General features: G+C 53.3%; 1 protein-coding gene across 7 annotated transcripts in view; it reads left to right on the top strand.

Annotated features, from left to right (window-relative positions):
• Positions 1-25,171, top strand: part of PLEKHG4B (pleckstrin homology and RhoGEF domain containing G4B) — an 81,623-nt gene that overhangs the window by 13,200 nt on the left and 43,252 nt on the right. For all 7 annotated transcript variants that reach the window (XM_032337877.1, XM_032337876.1, XM_032337881.1 and 4 more), the window contains 2 exons: positions 6,490-6,687; positions 19,792-20,965. In XM_032337877.1, the coding sequence (XP_032193768.1) occupies positions 6,490-6,687; positions 19,792-20,965 (1,372 nt within the window). The remainder of the gene's footprint in view (positions 1-6,489; positions 6,688-19,791; positions 20,966-25,171) is intronic.

Raw genomic sequence — 25,171 nt, 5'->3', positions numbered from 1 at the left:
GTGTGTCACTTCAAAGAAAACGTTTACAGGGTTGTGTTGGCAGCAGCCCGGAGAGACGGCTGACGTTGAGATGCACCACACGCACGCCCCACTCCGCAGCCGCAGAGACGGAGCCCCAGGTTTCCGCTCCCTCCGCAGCGGTGGGGCCGGGTCTCGCCGGGAGGCCTCGGAGAACGGGCTCCTGCTCGGGGGGGCACAGCTGTCTGCAGGCAGCTCCGACCCTCCAAGCACCTTACAGGCTGTCTGTCGGGGGGGCCTGGAGAGAGGCCGTAGCCCATGCCCCAGAGTGTGTGCTGTGGCTGCCGTGGGCAGGCTTGGAGGGCAGGGACCCTGAGTCGGGGCAACCCTGGGTCCGTGTGTCAGTCAGGATGTGCAGGTCATGCCGCATAAGCAGCGGCCAGCCACGTCTCAGTGGTCGGCACAGTGATGACCCGCTTGTGCCACGTGCCCCTCACGGTCATCCTGTCCGTTTTACTGGGGGTCCAGGCTTGTGGAACATCTTCTGGAGGGGTGCTCCCCAACTTGGGCCAGAGGGAAAGGTCGTGGGTTGGAGCACATGCTGGCTCACAGAGCCTCCGTCAGAACCCATCTCTGCCACTGCCACCGTATTTCTTTGTCATGTGGCCTGAGGCCAACAGACGGGGATGTGCCCTTCCGCTCAGGGAGGCCAGGACTCCGTGAACAGCCCCCCCATGCAAGGGTTACTCTGTTTTACGTCAACTCAGTACCCGACCGGGAAGCAGGCTGGTGTTTCCTCTGCCCAGCATCGTGGAGAACAGGTGTTCCTCACGGGGATCTTTTCCCCATAAACGAAGCATGATTTTAGAGCCCAGATGTGTGTTTTCCTGCCTCTCTCTTCTGAAGATCCTGTACACATTTCATGGGGTAACTCGAGTCCATGAGTGCACTCGGGCGTACCACATGGTGCACAGGCCAGAGGCAGACCCCAGTGCTGGAGACACACCGCAGAGGGCAGCGACGTGCCAAGTGAGCAGTTCTGAGCTGAAAGAAGGCTCACGGGGACAGGAAGGCCAAGGAGTGTCTGTGGAAGGTGTGAGCTGAGCTGCAACGGCCTGGGGCTCGGAGCCTGGGGAGTGCTGGTCCAGGAGAGCAGCCCCAGCCCTCAGGGGCGGAAGTAGCCACCTGGGCCCAGGAACGGCCCACAAGGGCTGGCCAGGGTCCCCCGCGGGGCCAGGCAGAGGTTCGCTGGAGGTGCTGACCATATGGAGGTATGTGCAGACCGGGTGAGTCGGGCTGGATGCAGGCCAGCGGGCACAGCGGCTCAGCAGAGGCTTAGGCTTTCTGGATGGGATTTCTTTGATTGAAAGGTGGTTCCTGGGTCTGTGCACACAGGAAACGGGAGATAGCCATCGGCACCTGCAGGAAGGAGGCCCCGATTAACAGGGACTGAGCGGCTGTAACCAGGCCGCTGCTGAGAGCAAACCTCCTGGGAAGTGTGGGTTTCTCACCCAGCCCCCACAAGGCTGAGAAAGCAGCTATTGATGGAAAGTGGGGCAGGGACAGGCCCGACATGGGTGCCCTTCCTGTCCCGGGGCCTCAGTTTGGAGGGGCTGTAGGAACAGCTCCTGTGTCCACACTGGGTGCCCACTGCCCATTGTACATCCTGACTTTCGTTGATAAAATATGGCAAAGGCCACAGTGGTGAGTATGAAGGCCACCCTGACATTCTGGGTGGGGGGCACCCCTGCCTCCCCTCCTCTGTGGGGTCCCACCCCGGCCGCCGCATCTGGGGCATCGCGGGGGGCTGGTCGCGGGGCTGTAGGATGAGAGGAGGTCCCAGACGAGATGAGGGGTCTTGAGGACCACAGCCCCCGCCCACCCCCCCACACCCCCGAGCTCTGCCTCCTGGGCAATGTCCGAGCCCCTGCCCACTCCCCCAAGCTCTGCCTCCCGGGTGATGTCTGCCCCCGCCCACCCCCCCCAGCTCTGCCTCCCGGGTGATGTCTGCCCCCGCCCACCCCCCCCCAGCTCTGCCTCCTGGGCGATGTCCGAGCCCTTGGCCTCCTTGCAACGGCATCAGTGACCCGTCAGTCTTCAGAATGAGATGGCGTGACGGGGTCGCAGAGAAGCCCCTGGCCTGGCCAGGGGTGGGCAGAGAGGACGGTGCTGTCTTACCACAGCTGCTCAGTCTTCGACCCCAACTGAGGCCTCATCCCAGGACTCTGCAGTCTCGTCCTCCGACACATGACCCCCCATCCCCGGGGTGCAGGGGCCCAGATGGAGAGGGGTCACCCACAGGGTTGTGCCGTGGGCCCTTGGGCCATTGGGAGTAATTGCAGGGAGGCTGTCTTTGGCGGGGCCGTGCTGCTTTGATGTTCCTGCAGGTTCCGTCCCTGCTGCCACAGGAGGGGTCAGCCACCAGCTCACGGCTGTGCAGCGACGGTGGGGCAAGGGTCTCGGAGTCCCGTCTGTGCACGGCCTGCTCGGGGATCTCGCCGTCTCGCAGGGTCTCATCTTGGGGTGCCCCCCCACAGGAAGCAGGGTGGTACCTGCAGTAAGCCCTTGCACACCTTCAGGGCGGGTAGAAGGACCCTGATATCCAGCCCCACCCCCCACCCCCCACCAGCAGTCGCCCCAACCGTTCTGTGGCTCTGCCTCCCACCATCTTTTGGGATGTTGTACTTGAGGGAAAATGTGAGTGAGCGTTGATGGTCGGTCTTCGCCTAGGCCTCCTGTGGCCCAGCCCCTCCAGTCTGCTGGGCCCAGGGCAGGGCCCCTGCTGTTCCCTTGTCGGCATTAGCTACTCTTCTCCTTCCTTGAAACCAGAAGAAGTCCCCCTTGCTCTGACGTGTCACATGTCACCTGTCCCCTGGGAGGAGGGAGCAGGCCGTTTCCAGCTGATGCGTGTTTTAGAAACAAGCATTCCGTTGTCTTTGTCCCTGAGGCCGGCCCCCCGCAGGACGGGCACAGAAGGGCCTGTGGACCCCTAGCCTCTGTCTTCTCACCTCCGGCGTGTGTGAGGCCCGGCGCGCTGCACGTAGGGCCCGCGCCGAGGCCGGGTCAGCTCCCGTGGGTGCCAGGAGGGACATGATTACTCGTGGTGCAGGCGTTGTGAGAGACAAGGGTCTGGACTTCAGGATTCACCCGCCTTTCAGTAGCGGTTTCCCTGCAGTTAATTGGGAAAGTAAATCCTTCACGGAAGAGAAGAGCCCTAAAACATTTCTCCGGACGGAAGTATTTCCCGCCGTTAAATGCAGACGCGGTCTTGCGGTGGCCGAGGGGCGACGCGCCGACTCAGCTCAGCCGCGCGGGCACCAGCGCTCCGCACGGGACCGCGTCCCCCGTCCGCCCGAGGTCCGTCTGCAGGGACCCGCGTTCCAAGCCACCGGACGAGTCAGGGCCCCGCGGACAGGCGAGGGTTCCGGTTCGATGTCAGGCCGAGCCGCGCGTGAGCGCCCATGGTTGAAACGAGAGCCCTGAATCAGGAGGAGAACTCGGGCCTTGACCGTGGACGCGGTGATGGCGTCGCCTTGGCTCACGTCCCTCCCGGCTCCGCGTCCTGATGTCGCACCTCCCGGAGAGCAGCGGCAGAGCGGCCGGGGCTGCCCACACGGACGTTCTCGCTCACGCTGCGGCCACTCCCTTCTCCCCCTGGGCAACCCGAGGCCCGGGAACTGTTTTGAGCGATTTAAAGTACTTCTCCGGGCTCACCGCCAACCGCCCGGCGCACACCGTCGGACGCCTTCACGCACCGGCATTCAACATCCTTTTTCCCTCAGGTCCCTACGGTTCTTCACACGACCCTTCCCTCCCACACACTGTGTGTCACACACACACTTTCCCTGGCTCAAGCTCTCCCTGACACACTTTCTCACATACGCACACTTCGCCTCGCACACGCACTTGCTCTCTCTCACACTTTCCCTCTCCCACACGCTTCCGCTCACATGCATGCCTGCCCTCGCACGGACACCCTGCTCTGCGCACACCGTTTCCTCCCCACGCACAAGCGGTAACACGCACACATTCATCCCAGGAAACGTCAGGGAAGAAGATGTTACACGGAGTAAACGTTCAAGATGATCGAACTTCACCCTTTAAGATACCAAGATAATGTTCTCTTTTTAAGCATTTCTTCGGCAAATCTTTCTGAAATACACTATATTCTTATCTCTTTTCTTAAGCTGAACTGAATATATTCAGGTAAGTTGATTTTGTCCTAATTCTGCCTCACGATCCCAGAATCAGACACATCCGCCTCCCCCTCTTGTAATTTGTGTCTCTTCAAAAGACCGAAGTGCTCAAGCTGTGCGAGTGTCAGCGTTCGGCCTGCACCATGCATCTGCCGCACCGCCGAGCCTGGGGTGGCCCTTCAAGCCGCACCCGGCCCTGGGCACCGTCTGCGAGTCCGCCGGACCCTCTTCCCCAGAGTGAGCGCGGCAGCACGTGCGGAGGGGTTGGGGAGCTGGCGCGGCGGCCGCCCCGAGCGACGGTTCTGCTCTGCGGTGCCCGGTCGCGAAGTGCCCGGAGAAGCAGGGGACGGGCCAGAGGGGCTGTGCTGACGGTGCCCAAGGGAACATCACTGTGGAAGAGGCCAGAGAACACGTCTCTCCGGCTTGCCCAAGGCTTCCTCACTTCCCTGAGCTGGGAGGCGGCCCTGGGCGCGCAGACAGCGCCTGGCCCGGGATCTGGGGACGGAGCCCAGGGAGTAGGAGCTGGTGCGGGACGCCTGGCCAAGCGCCGGAGGCTCCGTCAGTCACAGTAGGAATCAAAGGGCAGAGAAGGGGCCGGGGAAGACCCCAGTGATCTCGCCGGGCAGTTTTCAGAAGGTGAATGGCAGGAGACCTGCCGGGAGACCTCTGGCCCAGCTGGACGTGAGAATCAGGGCCCTCGCGTGGGTCTGGAGGAGGAGCCCGTCCGGACTGGGTGCGCCGCAGGAGGGCATCTCTCCCTGGGGGTCCCACAGTTTGCTTTTCACTTCCTCCGAAACGGGTCATTAAAGACATGCCCTGGGGCGCCTGAGTGGCTCAGTGGGTTAAGCCACTGCCTTCGGCTCAGGTCATGATCTCAGGGTCCTGGGATCGAGCCCCGCATCGGGCTCTCTGCTCAGCGGGGAGCCTGCTGCCCCCCTCTTCTGCCTGCCTCTCTGCCTGCTTGTGACCTCTCTCTGTCAGATAAATAAATAAAATCTTTAAAAAAAAAAAAAAAGACATGCCCTTTCAGGTCTGCCGGTCCCCTGTGTCAGGACTGTTTGCTCCAGACCCTCCCCTGGCTCAAGGCCTTCGCTCTTCTCCGGGGCTGGACGTCTGCTGGTGGCTCGGGTGGCGTTTGAGTGTTAGACCTCAGAGCACTGTGGCATTTTCTAGACAAAATCGGTATTTAGATCATTCCTGATGAGTGAGCGGCTCTGTCTGGTGGGGAGACCCAGGCGTATGGAGGGAGGGGACAGACAGACGTGCAGAAGGCCTCGTGGGCACGGGAGCTCCCGAGCGGGGTCTGACCAACGCCTCCTGGCACTGACAGCGCGGCCGGAGCGCCCACGGGGAGGCTCAACGCTGAGCACCCTCCCGGCCGCCGTGTGGCCCGGCCTCGCCCACAGGACAGGACCGATGGCCAGAGGCCTCACCCACTCAGGCCCAGGGGAGTCGCTGTCTTGTTTTCAGGCTCTTTAGAAAATCATCTGTGCCCTGAGCTGTCCAGAGGAGTCTCAGATGTAACCGCTGTCCCTTTAAAAATCGATTTCACAATTTTAACCTTTTTGACTTTTAACTGTTATTGTAGCCTTGTGGGTTTTTTTCCCTAAACAAATGAACCCTGTGGTATTTCCTCAGGAAATGTTACATCTAAAAACAGCATTAAACATCTTTTATACTAAAAGCATTCTGTCTTTACATAAGATTTTGTTGCATGAAAACATGAAGAGCAAATCAGGTACCAAGGATACTGCTTTCAGAATGACCAAATGGGTACAATTCTGTGGTTTTGATAAACGATGCCCTAATGGTTTTTAAAAAATTATCAATACAGTCAAAATGTCTTTGCTGTGGATGACGTTTTCTTATTAAGTTACATGTGGACCAGCTCTGTCCTTGACATGGGGGCCTCCCCCATTCCCTGCAGACCCAGGAGTGCCCCCTGAGAAATCCCACATGCTCCACGGATAACCCTAAAATACAGCATTTCAGGTGCACATTTCAGAATCTGATGGGGTGGAACTTGATTGTGCCTCCTGTGACAGCAGCAGCGCCCCCACTGACAGTGTTATGTAGGGTCCCCTCGCGGGCCGGGGGCAGATCCACAGTACGCTGCTGCTGTGCGACGACCGAAGGACCGGGAGCTTGCTCCAAGAGGAACCCCTACTATGCTGTGGGTTTGCTGGTACCTTCCTGTCCCACAGAGACTGCTAAAATATCCAGAGAGAAGACAGAGCCCGAAAAGTGGAGGCTTCCGTGGCCAGCCTGGGGGGAGTGTCCTCCGCACCCGTCTTCATCACTGTCTTAAAGTACCTGGTCCTCTCTTGCATTTCAGGGTCTGGAATCCCTTGACACCTATATCCAGAACACACTGTCTGCCCTCTACCCACCTTTTGAGGCCACGGCAGCCACGGTTCTCTGGCAGCTCTTCAGCGTGGCGGAGAGACTCCACGGTGGGGATGGGCTGCGCTGCCTCACTGACTTCCTCATCCCAGCCAAGAGGGCTCTTCAGCACCTGCAGCAGGAAGCCTGTGTGAGTACCTGCAGGGGCCCTGCAGGGGCCAGAACCTGCATGGGACCCTCCTCTCGGGGGACAGAGCCTGTGTGATGGTTTTCCCTGCAGAAGGAGACCTGTGAGACCGTCCCCCGCAGGTGACACCTTCCTGCCCTTGACTGTAGGGAAGAGACAGGCAACGTGTTGCTTGGTACCAGAAAATATTCAAGCTGAGCACAGGGAAGGACACCAGTGACGGAGGCAGAGAACAGGAAATTAAACCGGTAATCAAAGCAGAGATTGTTCAAGTGAGGATTTGTTGTTTTCTTTCTGAAAGGAAGTTGTGAAGTTAACCTCAGCCACTTTTCTTAGAGTTTAATTCCACAAATGGAGAGATCTGCCCAGTCCACTCCAGTTTTGAGGTCTGTAAGGGTACTGGCTCAACTCTTTTCCTCTGGAGTCTGGCTCCTTTTTTCTTAGTCCCAAATGATGAGGAAGTAAGGCTCCGTGTTCCACAAACAGGACTTCGGGCCCCCGGCGGTACAGCCCGTTCCGTCCACAGGTGTCCGTTCTGGTTCCTCCAGTGAACTTTCACCGGAGTCTTTACACCCAGCCTAACACACTTCTTAGGTGCTTAGTTTGTTTCTGGGTTTTTTTTCTCCTGAGTGGTTTCCCATTGTACAGACTGTACCACAATTTGTTTACCAATTCATGGATTGATAGACATTTAGGTGGCTTCTAGTTTTAGAATATTATGTATAAAATTACCATAACCCTTTGCGTACAGGAATCTGCGTGAGCTTGTCTTCTGGGGTAAATAGCAGAAAGTGTGATTGCTGGGCCACTTCGAAACTCTTTTCCAACTGGCCGCACCATTGTGCGCTCCCATCAGGGGCTGTGGAGAGCTTCCGGTGCGTGGCACCCTCACCCAAACCTGCTGTTGTCAGCCTCTTCAGTTCCACCCGCCCCGTCACATGTGCAGGGGTGTCACGTGTAACGTCGTGGTATGGTCTGCAACTCGGTGACAGCTGCAGACGTGACGTCTCTCTTCCTGGACTTCTTTCGTATACCCTCCTTGTGACGTGTCGATTCTAATCTTTTATCCATCTTAAACACTGGATTGTCATTTATTCTTTTTCTTCATTAAAATAACTTGATGTATTTTTTTTAATATCCAATCAGATAATTCCAAATATATAAGGTCACAAAAGCAGATTTTGGCCCTGTAAGGGCCAGGACTGGGGTGAGGCAAATAAAGTACATGGCATGAAATCTAAGGAGGGCACTCACTGACAGGTTTCTGCAACATCTTCTCATTGAGTTCTCAGAGTTCTTTATATATTTTGGATACAAGTTCTTTATCATATATATAGTTTGCAAATATTTTCTCCCAATCTGTGGCTTACCTTTTAATTTCCTTAGTATTGTTTTTGGAAGAGTCAAAGTGTTTAATTGTGATGAAGTTCTCTATTTTTTTTTTCTTTCTGTGTCCTGTCTAATAACTTTCTTTTAGGCCTAAGATCCATTTTGAGTTACTTTTTACATATGGTGTGAGGTAAGCATCAAGTTTGTTTTTGCCTATGTCTATCCTCCTGCTTCAACACCATTTGTTGAAAGGGCCATCTTTTCTCCGTTGGCACCCAGGCCACTTTGTTGAACATGAACTGTCAGTACAAGTGTGCATCTGTTCCTAGACTCTGTTCTGTTCCACTGACCTTTCCTCTCTTTCCTCCAGTACCATGGTTTTGATTACTGACCCTTTATAGTGAGTCCTAAAATCAGCCTCTGTAAGGTCTCCAAGGCCAAACACTTTGTTCTTCCTTTTTAAAATTGTTTAGTTATTCTAGTTTCTTTGCATATCTATGTAAAATTGAGAAGCAGTTGATTTATGCAAAACTTCTTAGGAGTTTTGACTAAGATTGCTTTAAAGCCATAGATTTGTTTGGAGGGAAAAGGTCTTGGGATATCTTTTTTGTTGGTTGTTTTCAAGGCAGTCTTAAAACTACTGCCAGCCAAGTGGTAGGTATAGTGCGGTGAGCTGCTGGGAAGCGAGATCTTGAGCTGTGCGCTGGGGTGTGCGGGTCAGCGGCTGCCGCAGCGCGCTGGGCTCCCTACACGAGCAGGGGTCCGGTACCCGCGGCACCCTTCAGACAAGCATTGCTTCATGGCACCTGTGAGACTTTCTGGTGTTGGAGTAAATGAACTGAGAAGATAATTCATGGAACTTAAGCCTAACTATTTCCAAAGTCCTGCGCCACATACTCTGTGTTCTAAAAAGAGTCATCAAGTGCAGTGGACATAAGGGTCACTGTGTGTCAAAGGAAGCGCCAGAAGCGCTCGTGTCTGGTCACAGGATGCCCCTGTGTGGTGAGTACGGAGGCCACCTGTGGGTCAGCCTTGTGGGTGCTGCTCGAACAGTCCTCCAGGAAGGAACGATCTGTGTCGGGGACATAGGTAACTCGAACCCACAAACTGAGCCCTGCATCCTAGTTATAAAGCCGTCGAACATGAGTTGTAGGAAGCCATCTTGGGAAAAATGCCAAGACCATCGCAGGCTACTTCGTGGACCTGAAGTTCAAGGGTGAAGATCTACAAAACATGGAGGATTTAGCTCAAGAAACGGAGACACGGTTTGGCTAGTGTTTTGATCATGTGCTTGTGAATGACACTTGCAAGACGCCTGTGCCCAGCTGTCCACGCCTGAGAAGACCCAGGAGCTCTCTCAGTGGGTCCAGCAACATGGGCTTCCCCCGATACCAAGTCTTCGGGTGGCCTCCTGCTCCGTGCTGCAGCTCTGACAATATTCACCAATTACAGAGTTCTGGAAAACAGCTGCAATCTGAAACAGCCCTGTGTGCCCCATTGTAATATGGGAAACTTTAAAAGTAGCACAGTTTATTAATTATCTCATTTGAAATGTATACAGAGTTACCCCCTACGCTTTCAGGGAGAAAAGGATTCCTTTACCTCCTATACCACAGTGGTAAGAGTGCAGATGGTGTTAGGCACCAAGTATGAGGACTTTCCATAGGGTTAGTAGGTCTTTGTACAGCTCAGATAAAAGAGCTTCCCTAAATTAAATAAGTAGTATTTAATTTCAAAAAAGGTATAAGATCTTTATTAATCAATACCTTTTATTACTCCATTGATACTGAAGTAGGGCTTTGAAAAAAACTATCACTGGACTACTTTGATTTATTAAATTCTTTGGAATTCTTTAAAGGTTTTATTTATGTTATTTAACAGAGAGACAGAGAGAGAGCATGCAAGCAGAGGGAGCTGCAGAGGGAGAAGCAGACTTCCGGCTGAGCAGGGAGCCCGATGTGGGGCTCAATCCCAGGACCCTGAGATCATGACCTGACCTGGAGGCAGTTGCTTAACCAACTGAAACACCCGGGCGTCTTCTTAGAAAGTCTTTAACCTAGAATGACCATGGTCGAGAAATGACCAAGGATGTCCTAGATTTGTTTCTTTGTATGAAGTAGTCTATGCAGAGGATATTTTCCTTTGAGATTATGTACCTTTTGCAAATTTAAAGGGTATTGATTGATAAGAAACAGAGATCACCCACAGCACAGGGAACAAAAATGCCTGTCCCCTTTCAAAGCTGTGTTTTGAAACCTATTTTGACCTAATGTTTTGCCTTCTTTCTTCTGTTAAGTTTCTTTTTCCTTTCATTTTAATCATAAGTCATCCCCCTTCCCACTTACAAAATTGCTTATTTCTGAAAAGCCCGTATGAATAATACTACTATTTAATATAAGTGCATACTTCCAAGTACAAATAGCACAAAATGAAACTTGGTGTTATCTTCACCGTTTGTATAGTTATAGTGCTTTTTTCTCTTTAATAAAGAAATTAAAATTTGATCCTGTGTATGACATAGGAGAAAATGAACTTATCTCAACAACTATGAATGTAAACATATTTTAGTTAATATAAATCAAGGCAGTTTTTATCTGTTCACCTGCTATTGTCAGAGTATGTAGCTTAGAGAGCAGACTAATCATATTAATTTTAAGGTAAGTTGTCATGTTAACCTAATATTCCAACAACTACCATTCTTCCTTCCCTTTATAGATATAGAGTCACTTGTTACTTTATAGTAACTTTATAGTTACTATATAGTTACTTTATAGATATACAGTCACTTTAGAGTCACTCATTAGCTTATTTGTAACTTTCTTTCATCACAGTTTGGCTCAAAAAATGTCTGGGGAAGTTAAAAGTAGTCAGAAAGTTATAAAAATAGAATGTTTGCATGACACAGGGAAGCAGGGGCAGGGGACCACAATAAGGAAAATAAAATTAAATCTTAGAGTATACATCCTTCCAAGTACACATGGAATGGTTTCCAAAATTTGATAAAATTCCGGTCAAATTTTACAATTAGGGGATGTACATGTACTTCAAGAGTGTATAAAACTAGAGAATATTAGAGAACTTGCACTTTTATTCTGTGCATTTACTGAAATCGACCAGAACTGGCCATTAGTTGTAGATGGCAATAAATCCAGAGGACGGCTGTGGGAAGACCGGTGCGATAAAACCGCAGATCAGTGATAACAACACCACCCTGACATTTGGAAAATTGTACGTGTACTCCTGAGTAGAGGAAGGGTCAGAGGATAACAAAGGAAATTGGCTGGTCAGTGGGTGAGCCCTGTTTCTAGGTCAGTGTAGAAGTGTGTGAGAATTTTCCTGCTGCTAAAACCAACCAGAAAAATCCTACATAAAAGAAAAGTTATCCTTTCCTTAAAAGCCATCTGACAGCTGTTGATACACAAAGACCTAACTAAATTGTGGAGAGACAACAATTTCCTAAGCTCTGCATGAGAAGGCCCAGGGCCAGTTACCGAGACCACGGGGAGAGCAAAGGAAGAGCAGCCGTAACGGGGAAGGACCATCCGTGCTCAGACGGAAAGAAACCGAACGTAAGACATCTCAGTCTAGCCTCACATGTAGGTCCTCAGCCCATGTGGAGATGATGTGCGTGTATGGTGAATGGCAGTGGTCCGTTTTCCGTTTGTCCCCTTGATCTATGTATCTGCTTCTGTGCCAGAACCACACTGTTTTGGTTATGACAGCTTCGTAATAGAGCTTGAAATCTCAACTGTATTACCTGGGCTTTGTTTTTCTTTTTCAAGGTTGCTCTGGCTATTCGAGGTCTTTGTGGTTCCACACACACTTTAGGACTGTTCCAGCCCCGTGAAAGATGCTGCTGGTGTTTTGGTAGGGACGGTGTTGAATGTGTAGGTCCCTTTGGGTAGTGTGGACATTTTACAATGCGTGTTCCTCCAAACCATGAGCGTGGATGTCTCCATCTCCTTGTGTCGTCTTCCGCTTCTCTTGTCAGCGTTCTGTAGTTCTTGCGGTAGAGGTCTTCCACCTCTTGGTTAGGTTCATCCCTAGATATTGTTTTTGGTGCAATTGTAAATAAAATTGTTTTCTTAACTTTCTGCTGCTTCATCATTAGTGCATATAAATGCAACAGATTTCTGTAGATTGATTTCATATCCCTCACCCTCACTGAATTCATTTATTGGTTCTAGTCATCTTTTGGTGGAGTCTTTCAGGTTTTCTATATGTAGTGTCATGTCGTCTGCAGATAGTGGAAGCTTTACTTCTACCTCATGGATTTGGATGTCTTTTATTACTTTTCGTTGTCTGACTGCTGTGGCCAGGACTTCCAGTGCTACGTTGAATTACAGTGGCGAGACTGGATTTTCCCTGTCTTGTTCCTGACTTTAGGGAGAAAGCTCTCAATCTGTCACCAGTAATGTTAGCTCTGTTCCCTCTACACCTACTCCCTGGAGGGTTTTATCATGAACGGATGTTGTACTTACTCTGATGCTTCCTCTGCATCTACTGAAACGATTGTATGGTCTTATCCTTTGTCTCACTGATGCAGTGTAGCATGTTGGTTGATTTGCAAATATTGAACCACCCTTGCAACCAGGAATAGATCCACTAGATCATGGTGAAAGGTATTTTTTAATGTATTGTAGGATTTGGTTTGCTAGTGTTTTCTTGAGGATTTTTACATCCAATATCCAAGATATTGGCCTGTAAATCTCTTTCTGTTGTGCCTTTATCTGGTTTGGGAGTCAGCGTAAGGCCGGCCTCACGCAACGAATTTGGGGATTTTCCTTCCTCTTCTCTACTTGGACTAATTTGAGAACAATAGGGATTAACTCTTCTTTAAGGGTTTGGTAGAGTTTGCCTGTGAAGCTCTCTGGCCCTAACCCTAAATGTGAGATCCGAAACTGTGAAAATCCTAGAAAAGGGCACAGGCAGTAATCTCTCTAGCACAGGTTATAGGAACATTTTTCTAGGAATGTCTCCTAAGTCAAGGGAAATAAAAGCAAAAATAAACTGTTGGGACTTCATCAAAATAAGAAGCTATCTGCACAGGGAAGCAAACAACCAACAAAACGAAAAGGGAACCTGCTGATGGGCGAGGGCGTTTAGGAACCATATCCATTAGGAGCTTAATAGCCAAAATATTGGTATATATAGAAGTTATACAATGCTGCACCCCCCCCAAAAAACAAATAATCTGATTAAAATAGGCAGAATTCATAAACAGACATTTCTCCAAAGACATGCAGACAGGCAACAGACAGATACAGATATAGAAAAGATATTCAGCATCACTCGGCATCAGAGAAATACAAATCAAAACCTCAGTGAGACACCACCTCACACCAGTCAGAACGGCGAAAATCAGCAACACAAGAACACATATTGGCGAGGGTGCGGAGAAAGGGGACCCTCTTACACTGTTGGTGGGAATGCAAGCTGGTGCAGCCACTCTGGAAAACAGCGTGGAGCTTCCTCAGAAAGCTGAAAATAGAGCTGCCCTACGACTCCGTAATCGATGGTTCAGTATTTATCCAAAGAACATGAAAACATTAATTCAGAGACACACATGCACCCTTATGTTTATCGCATTATTTATAATAGCCTAACTACGGAAGCGGCTCAGGGTCCACTGATAGAAGAACGGATAAAGAAGATGTAGAGCGCACACACGCACGCGCACACGTGCACACACGCACACACACACACATACACACACGCGCACGCGCACACACACGCCAGGATATCACTCAGCCATAAAACAAAATGAAATCTTGCCATTTCCAACAGCATCAGTGGAGCTAGACAGTATCACGCTGAGCAAAATCAGTCCGAGAAAGACAAATACCATGTGATCTCACTCATGTGTGGCAGTTAAGAAACAAAACAAATGAGCAAAGAAGAAAACAAGAGAGACCAACCCAGAAACGGATTCCTAACGTTGGAGAATACGCTGACGGCTTCCAGAAAGGAGACAGTGGGAGCGTGAGCGAGGCGGCGATGGGACGGGGTGAGCGCGTGACGGGCAGCAGCGCGGCAGGTACTAAACCGTAACCCTGAAGCTGGTATTACGCTGTATGTTAACAAACTGGAATGAAAATAAAATCTTTAAGAATCTGACAACAGAAACACGAAGTACGGAAGGAAGTAAACTGGACTGTATGTTCTTACATTGTTGTTTTGTTTTGTCTGTTTTTTGTTTTTGTTTTCTTTTTAAAGATTTTATGTATTTATTTGACAGACAGAGATGACAAGCAGGCAGAGAGGCAGGCAGAGAGAGAGGGGGAAGCAGGCTCCCCGCTGAGCAGAGAGCCCGATGCGGGGCCTGATTCCGGGACCCTGAGATCATGACCTGAGCCGAAGGCAGCGGCTTTAACCCACTGAGCCACCCAGGCGCCCCTTTACATTGTTTTAAAGTAACAAAGTGTAACTTGAATAGTATCGTGATGAGTTAGAGACGCATGTGGTAATCTTGACAGCGACTACTGAAAACAATAAAAAATCAGCAGAGGCAAGAAATGGATCCAAAACATAGAAGAGAGAATAAAAGGAGAATGAAGGAATGGACGGGCAAATAGAGATTACATGCAAAGGTGACAGATTTAATCCAACCGTATTTGTAATTATGGTAAATGTAGTTAAAGGAACTAAAGTTCCAACTGAAAGGCCGATATTGTGAGACTCAAAGAAAAAGGCAAGACCACCTAAATGCTGGTTATAAGGAATGCCCTTTAGCTATGAAGACATGCAAAGGCTGACGGGAAAAGATACTCCATTACACATGGGAAGTTCGGTGGTGGTCTTACTGTCAGACAAGTCGGCTCAGAGTCTACTGGAGATACTCTCTCTCCCTCTTCCTCTGCCCCTCCCCTTGCTCATGCACAGGTACTCTCTAAATCAATCAATCGATCAATCAATCAATAAAATCTTTCTTTAAAAAAGTAGGATGCCTGGTCATTTAAGCCTCTGGTTCTTGGTTTCACCTCAAGTCATGATCTCAAGGTTGTGAGGTCAGGCACCCCCCTTAGCACAGTCTGCGTGTCCCTTTTACCTCCCTGTGCTCACGTGCACGCACGCTCTCTCTCTCTCTCTCTCATAAATACATAAACTCTTTCAAAAATAAACTAAAAATAATTTATCATAGCTTCCAAATGAGTAAGATACCTAGGAATAAATTTAAACAAAGATATGAAAGACTTGTATCCAGACAACTGCAGAATGTTGCTGAAGGAAAATACAGGAAGGGTTGAGACATGGAAAGACCCTGTGTTCATGGGCTGGAGGGTTCAACACTGTTCAACAGCGTTAGGCAACACTGTTTGCCATCTCTCTCAAAGTCACAGCAATGTCTTTTGCAGAAATAGAAAACTCTATCCTAAAATTCCTACGGAATCTCAAGAGAGTCCAAGTAGCCAGTGGGACAGAGTAGGGAGCCCAGAAATAGACCGTTACTTATAGGGTCACATGATGTCTGTGTGGGCACATGATCTACGTGCTACGACTGAATGTTTGTGTCCCCCATGAAACGTGTCTGGTGAAACCTCACTTCCGCAGCGATGGCGTTACCAAGTCGGACCTCTAGGAAGCGACTCAGTCAACCGCGTTCATGCTTGTCCAGAGAGCACCCTTGCTCCTTCTGCCGTGTGCGAGGACACGGCAAAATATGGTCATCTTTGAACCAGGAAGCTGGCCCTGGCCAGACAACACACCTGCCAACACCTTGATCCTGTCCAGGACAGTGAGAAAGAAATGTCTGTTTTTAAAGTTACCCCATCTATGGTATTTTTGTTACAGCAGCTTGAACGGCACGAGACACCCAGTTAGTGCTCGCGGGCTCGTGTCAAGATGCCGAGAACAAGAAATCCTCCTGCTACTCGCTTCCTGTGGCAGGAGGATTTGCACCTTGACCCGGCCTGTCTGCCCAGCGAAGCCAAGTGGGACAAGGGAGAGGAACAGAGCGCCAGGGACAGCTTTGGGGCCCTCCTTGGACCGGGTCTGAAGCTTCTCTCCTCCAGGCTTCCCAGCAACCGGAGACAAACTCACCTTACAACCCAGAGAGCCTTGATCCATCTGTGCACCATCCTGTCCTCGACGGTCACTCATCCCGGGGCCCGCCCTCCCCGTTCCGGTCCCCTGGCACCTGGCTGAAGTCCTGCTACCTCTCACAGGCCAGGAGAGCCACGGCTCTGCTCTCCAGCTCCCGCCCCTGACCGAACCTGCGCAGAATCTCTGTGCTCTGCGACCCCGCAGTAGTCGGCGCTCACCACTCATCAGCCTGCACTGGGACTGTCGGGGTGGCCGTGCTCAGCAGTCCTGGACAGGGGTAAAGACCACAGGCTCTGGGGGAGAACGATGCAGGGTCTCCAGCTCTATGAGACCCAGAGCAGCCATCGCTCTGATGCTTGATTTTGTTCGTCTGTAGAGGAGGTCTGTACAGCAGACGCATATCGGCAGGCAGCTTATGGTCACTCTGACCCATGTCTCTTGCTGCCTCCCACGGCAGAGACAAGACATCCACCTTCCCAGCATGCCCTGTAACCGGGGGCGATCACTGGCTCCCTTATTGCCAGCGACAGATAAGGAGATGTCTGCTGGGCTGAGATGCTTATGAAAGCGTGTCCCCTCGAAAGGAAGCACACATGAAGCCACTTCGCCCTGCTCGGGTACAGTGACCAGCACCGGGATGAAACACGGGTACACAGCGGCTCTGAAGCGAGAGCACCTGGTTCTTGAAGGGGTCGCTGAGCCTCTGTTGAGCCTCTGCTCCAGCCGTGGGACCTGTCTCCTTCCCGTTTCGCTGGGCGGGTTCATCCTCTCCATCGCTGTCACCAGGCATCTTGTGACCTGAGGCCCAGAGGATCTCGTGGGATCAGGTTCGATGCCATGATGCGTGCGGCGTGCTGGTGGAAGACGGTCACGTTGTCCCAGTCAGCTGCTCAAGGCCATGGCACGGCATCTGCATCCCACAGCGGGGACTGACGGTGCCAGCAACAGACACTGGGCACCCTGCCGCCTAATGGAACCACTGCTGCCGGGGCTGAAGCTCCACTCCGGCGTGGTCGCAGCTGGCAGCGGGCAAGGAGCAGAGCCGAGCGGCCTGGCGGCACCACCCCCGCCACAAGGCTTCTTCCAGCCATGCCCTGTGGGATCTGGACAGAAGAGAGGCCAGGATGGGGGGTGCCAGAGCTACACAGCCCTGCCACACTCTCCACTCTGAGTCCACACAGAACCTCCAAGAAGGGGGCCCCTGCCAGTGACCATTGGCCTTGGACCCTCTGCTTCCAGAACTTTTTGTCATGAGGTTCGTTCCTGGGCCCTGCATACCTTTAGACCACAGCCCAGGTTGAACTTCTCTCCACGGTGGCCCTTGGGATTCTCATCCCTGCTAGACCCAGGGATGGACGATTCCGGGACCTCCGGGTCCAGGATGGGGCAGGCTCTGGTCACACAGCAAGGACACTGGCCACACTTGTGTGCCCCAGGGGGCCTCCCAGGTGCCCCACATGGCCACACCCTTCAACTTCTGTGGCCTCAGATCCTGCAGAAGTATGTGACCCCCAGGTGGGGCTCCAGTCCCAGCGATGGGCTTGGTGTTTTAATTAGAGCAAAACGCGGTGGGGGGAGTATGTATCTAACAACGGTCTGTGTGAAGAGTTTCTCACAGCACAGGAAATGCTGCTACCATGCACTGTCGTACGTGTGTGATGGGCTTGCGACCGTTAGAAATACACGGGGAAAATAATGACACGAAACACACATAAATGTCACCAACACTGACCTCTGGGGGTTGATGTTGGGATTGTTTCTTTCTGAACCCTCCAGGTTTTGCAATACACAGGTATTATTTTGCAGTTTGAAAATTGGAATTTTTTTTGAAAGAATAAGTTTTTTTTTATTTTTTGATAAAGGTTATACATATTTGGAAGTGTTTACATGATATGTATCATGTGTTTTCTCAGTTTTTAACTTAGTGTTAGGAAACTCACCACTAGAGCATACCATTTTGGATTCAAAAATATATTTCATTGAACATTCTGGATGGCACAGAAGATGTACTTGTATGGCTCCAGGTGCCTGGCAAGTACAAGCTGCATCCTTGCCGGACCCTGCCCCTGCCCCCGCCGTGGGCTCCCAGAAGGCTAGACGGTGGCCCCTTACTACGGCCTAGGGCGCGTGGGGCAGGAACCCCGGTGACGAGGCCTTGGCTCTTGGGGACATACAGTTATTCATGGCATGGTTTCCAACTCCAGATGGATGAAAACACTGTTTTCTAGACCTCGACTCTGAGGCAAACTCATATAAAATAAATGCGAGGCAACCTTTGGTAAGATTTTAAATACTTAAGTTGTAAGGAAAGAAAAGATATCACAGAATTCAAGGAATTCAAGTGTGTAAAACGTAAGCTTCTATAGAAAGGAAAGGAACATGACTACAAAACAAGTAAATGCATAACACAGGCAAACTTTTGCTAATGGTGAGGACAAAAAAATTATTGTTTTGTTAAATTTTTTTAAAAACCTCACAACACGAAGAGGGCAAAAACAAGCCCACAGTCCATAAAAGGAACAAAAATACATACAGAAGCTTTACGGAAAAGAAACATATCAAAATGCAAATTAAAACAACAGTATCCACAGTCTATATACTAATTTAGAATGAGACTCCTCGGTGGCAAGCCTCAGGCCAAGGAGCCCTGGTGATGCCGTCACATTGGCTCGTCACTGCCGGCAGCGGGTCTTTGCGTGGCAGAGTGGTCATACTGCCGAGAAGCAGGAGAGACATTAGTGATCTTTTATCCTTAACCCTAATCCCAGAAATGTTTCCTAAAACAATAATTTAAAGGAAAAAGAGATGGTATCAGGGAAACATTGCCTGCATTTAGTGTTTAGGGTAGAAAGAGCTAGAAGCACGGTAGATCCCCAACCACAGAGGACAGGCGAGCCCCAGCAGGCCTGCGGCGGTGAGGGCGGGCTGCGGGGCCATGTGTGGGTCGTTCCCGCGGGTTAGAGGAGTGTGTCGTGCATGCACAAGGGAAAGGGAAGCCACAGAGCTTGAGATGGATCAGAATGAGGCTACTTTTTTTCATCTGCTCTATTATAATAATAATGTTTGTGCAGTAAGAGTCCTGGAGAAGCAGGGTGTGTGGTGACTGAGTTGGTGCGGGAGAAGGTGGTCCCGGGTTGGGACCTGCAGGTGCGGCTCCCGACACGTCAGGGGTCCCGCGCCTTGTTCCCCAGACTGCTGGACGTTCTCACGCCCCTGTCAGACGCTGCCTGTGTCTGCCTTAGTCCTGCAGCCTGAACCTCTTCCACAGCAGGTTCTTTTCCAAGATGTGCTTCACAGCTGCCCCACACAATCCACAGCCGAGCTGCAAAGTTCCCGGGCCCCGTCGCACTAGGCGAAGGACCCCATCGCATTGGGCGGGAGCCTACAGCCAATATCGTTGGTGTCCACACGGGTCCCACCATCCTCTCATGGTGCCCCCCGACCCTGCGATTCCAGAAGTAGCCCTCCTCCCGGGGGCCTGCCTGCAGGTGCCTGGGAAAGCCAGAAGGGCCGTGGAGCTCAGCCTGAGGCTGGTGAGGAAAGAGTGCGAGGCCCAGCCCTCCCCCGGGTGGGGAGAGCTCCCAGGAGAGACTCACCAGAGCCCCCAGCTGCCTGCGCTGGGACCGCCTGGACAGTCCCCCACGGCTCTCTCTCTCCTGTCCCGCAGCCCACGTCCCCCCAGCCTCCCACAGGGAGCTCCAAAACAGAGGTCTAACCTTCCCTCTCTCGTCCCAGGCCAGGTACACAGGCCTCATCTTCGTGCACGAAGGCTGGCCGCTGTGCGTCCGTGAGAAGGTGGTGGTGCAGCTCGCGTCTCTCCACGGGGTCAGGCTCAGGCCCGGGGACTTCTACCTGCAGGTCACGTCGGGGCGGAAGCGGTCAGCCAGGCTGGTTTTAAAATGCCTCTCCCAGCTTGGACGGGGCTCAGAGGAAGTCACTGTCCCGGAGGCCATGTACGGCTGCGTCTTCACGGGAGAGTTCCTGGAATGGCTGAACGGGGAGCGGACCAGTGTCCCCTTACAAAACTGCTTGCTGACCTCAGGCTCCGCCGTCTTCCGCACCCCGTGGAGCAGCGTCACAGACCCCATCTTTGTACCTACATTCGGAACTGTCCCGCCCCCCTGCAGCTGTCCTGGGCCTGAGTGGCCGCCCCCACAAAGCCCCTCCACGGCTCTGGCCCCGGCGTCCGCGGTGGCCAACACCCGTCCCCGGGAGGCCACCCCTCCCAGTAGCACCGCAGCCCTGCCCCACTGCCAAAGGCACCCTGGCAGTAACCAGCCCAGCCTCCAACATTCTCCAGGAAGAGCTGGGTGTGAAGGCCCTCGGAGCCCGTGTGGAAGCTCCAACGGAGGCCTCGTAGGGGTTGGGCCCTCAGAGCTGGGCCCCCGGGAAGGTCCAAGCAGGAGCCTGGACGCCACAGACAAAAGGGACAACCCCCAGTCCCTCACTGTCTGTGAGGACATGGGCAGCCCAAGCTCCAGAAGGCGGTTGCCCAGGGACCCAGCCAGCGTGGAGAGCAAACGTTGGTTCAGAACGTCCTACATGGAGGCGCTACGGAACCCCATGCCCCTGGGTTCCAGTTCTGAAGAGTCCCTTGGAGACGAGGCCTGCGGCTCCCAGACCACGCGGGCCAGGACAGCAGCCGGCCCAGCCCCAAAGGAAACGCCCAGCCCCTGGGGAGACTCCACGGGGATCCCAAGTCAGGAAAAACGTCCAGGAGCCACAAGGAGCACCCTTCCCCGGAGGTCTCGGTCCTGGGACAGGGCCCTCAGGAGCCGGCGAGGCGACGCCCGGCGGGCCTCTCACCACTCAGTCGGCAGCGGGCTGGGAGAGCTCCCAGGGGGACAGGCCGAGGAGACCAGAGGCGCACGCTCCAGCCGCTCACCCCGCTCCGGGGCCCAGAGTCCAGGTAAGGTCCAGCCCCGCCCTTCCCACTCCCCCCACCCCTGCCCCCGCACCCCTCCCCCGCCGTGTCCCCAACCACAAGGACCAATGGAAAGGGCGTCCACACGTGCTCCGTGTCTGTAGCTGCCACAGCAAATGCCGCAGACCAGGTGACTTCAGACACCTTTCCCGTTGGTTCTGGGGCCAGCAGGATGAAACCAAGGCCCTAGCAGGGCCGTTCTCTCTCCAGAGGCTCTAGGGAAGGGTCCTTCCAGCCGCAGGGCTCCCCCGACCCAAACGTCTTCGGCCCACGTCCCTCTCCATCGAGCCTTCCCCTCCTTTCTCTCACGAGGACACCCAGCTTTGGGTTCAGCGTCCGCCGTCCACTTCATCATGCCCACCTGCAAAGACCCTTTTCCAAGTAAGGTGATGCTCACAGGTTCTGGGCAGACCCGGCCTTTTGGGGTCACCGCTCCCCCTGCCACATTGCGTGGCCGCTCCTTTTCTGAGTACGTTGGATGCTTGTGGTCACCAACACCAGTCCCGAGTTGCACAGACCCTGGCGGCCCGCACAGCCTGCCGGACTGTCCCCTTCCTGCTGGAGGTGTCCCCTGTGTCGCTCTGGAGGGAGAACACAGTTGTTTCCAGAAGTGTGGCATCGAGAATGGAAAGGGAGAAGCGACCACATATTTCCTAGGTCCGATAGTTCCCATTTTTGACCACAGCCGTGTTCTGCGAAGAACGGAAGCAGGGACTTCGGGGGCGGTAAAGAACAGGCCTCAGAGCGGGCGGTGAGCCTTGCACCTGGCACCGGGAGGGGCGGGGCCGGTGGGCGACATCCGGCCTGCCCGCCCGGGCCAGCGGGGCCCTGGCTCCCAGCCCAGGATGGGCCTGCTTCTCCCGAGGGTGCCAGCCCCCGCCTGAAATTCTGACGGGATCTGTAGGGCGCAGAGCAGTACAGAAACACCACAGAAGTTCTGCGGTGAAGCTGTCGGCTTGGGGTTGGCACTTTCTGAGAACACTCACCCCTGCAGCTAGAGTTGAAGCGGTGACTTCCTGAACATTGTTCCAAGGCCGAAGCTTTCCTGTTTGTACTGGGGAGAAAACGCCAGACGACACCGGGGAAACTCACGTCCGCAGCTTGTGTCAGTGAGGAGACAGCCTGTGTCTTCACCGTGAGCCTCACTTGGAAATGCAGTCGAGTACGAGTCTCTGTAGGGAGCAGTGCCCGCCGTGCAGGCGCTGTCCGTGGACATGCAGGCTCCGTGTCCCCGGACAGGGCAGCAGCACGGGACACGCGGTCGGACGGTGCCCAAGGTGCCTGGCGTCAGGAGGCGGTGGGTTTCTCTCGTACAAACCAGCGTCACCGTGGGGAAGCCAGGTTCGGCCTGCCGGCTCCCTGTGTGTCACGGGGGTCTTGTCATCTGAGACGTGGCATTCTCAAGTAGTCATTTCTCTGGGGGCCCGATGGGCTGCGCCTCAGCTCCAGAAGCCACGCATGAGTGAGCCCTGCGGGCTGGTGGGAGCGAAGCCTCATCTCCCTCTCCTGGCGTGGGGAGTCCCCTCCTGGGAGATCCATTCTTCCCCCACCGGCCCCTCCTGGCCCCTCCTGCGGGTTCCCCAGAGCCATGGAAGAAGGGATCCTGTGGATACGAGGACAGTGCTTCCACCCCTGAGAAGCTGGGCGGCAGCCCCAGAGGCCTCGGCAGATGGGTCACCCAGTGGGTAGCCAGGGGCTTGTGGATACAGACCTTCCCCTTCATCCTGGCTGCCCGGACTCACGCTTATCCCTGGAGTGCAGTCTGTGGCGTGGCCTCAGAACTCCCGTCCTCATGAACTTGAGGAAATGCCTGAGCTGGAGCCTCCTGCCGAAGCCACGGCTGAGCAGGCAACCGTTAGCTCCTCACTCCTCCGCAGCACAGACGTCGGCCCCTGTTCCTGCGGCGGCTGCTGCTCCGTCTGGTTCTGGTCCCGGCGGGTTCTGGTCCCGGCTGGTTCTGGTCCCGGCGGGTTCTGGTCCCGGCGGGTTCTGGTCCCGTCTGGTTCTGGTCCCGGCGGGTTCTGGTCCCGGCGGGTTCTGGTCCCGTCTGGTTCTGGTCCCGGCTGGTTCTGGTCCCAGCAGGTTCTGGTGTCGGCGGGTTCTGGTCCCAGCGGGTTCTGGTCCTGGCGGGTTCTGGTCCCGGCTGGTTCTGGTTCTGGTCCCGTCTGGTTCTGGTCCCATCTGGTTCTGGTCCCGGCTGGTTCTGGTTCTGGTCCCGTCTGGTTCTGGTCCCATCTGGTTCTGGTCCCGGCTGGTTCTGGTCCCGGCGGGTTCTGGTCCCGTCTGGTTCTGGTCCCGGCGGGTTCTGGTCCCGTCTGGTTCTGGTCCCGGCGGGTTCTGGTCCCGGCGGGTTCTGGTTCTGGTCCCGTCTGGTTCTGGTCCCATCTGGTTCTGGTCCCGGCTGGTTCTGGTTCTGGTCCCGTCTGGTTCTGGTCCCATCTGGTTCTGGTCCCGGCTGGTTCTGGTCCCGGCGGGTTCTGGTCCCGTCTGGTTCTGGTCCCGGCGGGTTCTGGTCCCGTCTGGTTCTGGTCCCGGCGGGTTCTGGTCCCGTCTGGTTCTGGTCCCGGCGGGTTCTGGTCCCGGCGGCTTCTGGTCCCGGCGGCTTCTCCCCTTTCCAGATGCTTCTTTCCTGCTCCGATTCGCTCCAGCTCCCGAGGCTTTGCCTGGTCTCTTCTTTGACATAAAATCAATGTAATTTCAAAACCCTATATGTGACATTTCAGTTCATTTCAAGGATATCATATGCATTCATCCCGTGGCGACCGGACAGCTGTTTCTCGATGAGCCACAGGAGGCACTGCTGTTCCTCCCGGCCACATCAATGCTGTAGCCTGAGGGACCTCAGAGCGCTCCTGTCCTGTCCCAGGCTCTGCGAGCTGAATCCAGGAAGAGCCCCATGAACCACCTCCCCAGCTAGGAAGCCGTCTAATAAGAAAAGTCCGCATGAATGTGTTGTTTGCTCCCGCGTCCATGTGAGGAAGCTTGAGGTCGGTGCAGAATTAAAACTGTAGAACACTTGGGCACCCCAAAATTTTACCAGTGGTGCTGATGTATTCTAGAAACTACGTGAACATACATGAAAATATTCATTCTCAAGGATACTGTGCGGCATAACCAATCAGCTGGTGAAGGGACCGTGGGGTGAGACCCACGAAAGGAATGGCACTCACCCCGGGGACGTCAGGGGTGAACCTCCAAGGCAGCTGTGCTGAGAGAAAGACATCAGACGCGAGAGACCCCCGTCCTGTCTGCTTCCGTTTGTGTGAATGGTCCAGGACAGAAAGAGCACAGGTGGTCACCAGGGGTGGGCGGGGCCCTTCTAGATGGATAGAAATGTTCGAAAACTGACCTGCGGTAATAGTTGCACCACTGCGTAAAGTTGCTAAAATCCTCTTAATTATATACTTGAAATGAGTGACTTTAATTATATGTAAAATATATGTAATAAAGTTGTTTTACTTTATTTTTTAAATTATTGGGGGGGGCACCTGGGTGGCTCAGTTGGTTAAACAACTGATCCTGGAGCCCCGGGATCAAGTCCCGCATCGGGCTCCCTGCTCATCGGGGAGTCTGCTTCTCCCTCTGACCTCTCCACTCGTGCTCTCTCTCACTCTCATACTCTCTCTCTCAAATAAACAAAATCTTTTTAAAAATTATTTTTTTTAAAGCAGGCTCCACGCCGAGTATGGAGCCCAAGGTGGGACTCGAACTCATGACCCTGAGATCAAGACGTGAGTTGAGATCAAGAGTCAGATTCGTAACTGGCTGAGCCACCCAGACACCCCAAAGTTGTTTTTAAAATAGACATATAGATATAGATAGATTATAACTATACAGAATGCTGGGGGCTTTTCTGGCGTTTCCAGCTAGAATGAGAAAGCCCTTGACAGAGTTGAAAGACCTGAGGCCTGTAAGTTCAGGAAGAGGCTAAGGACAGGAAAGCAAAGCCGGGTGGGTTCAGGGGACCCACAGGGTCTTAGGTACCCGCCAGTTCTGGCCAAGACCATCCCTCCCCTCACTGGGGTGACACAGGCCCTGGGCGTTGCAAGGCTGGGGTTGAATCTGCTCGTTCTTGTGCCATGTGGCTCATCCCCTGTGAGTGCAGCGCAGAAGCACGGCTGAGCGGCCGACCACAAGCCTGGGCCTCTGCTGTCTCCTCCAAGCTGGTGCACACACATGAGCCCTCCTCTT

This window comes from Mustela erminea, chromosome 3, assembly GCF_009829155.1.
Source record: "Mustela erminea isolate mMusErm1 chromosome 3, mMusErm1.Pri, whole genome shotgun sequence".
Taxonomy (NCBI): Eukaryota; Metazoa; Chordata; class Mammalia; order Carnivora; family Mustelidae; genus Mustela; species Mustela erminea.
The sequence above is the reverse complement of the archived record's forward strand: the minus strand, read 5'-3'. Positions and strand labels throughout refer to the sequence as shown.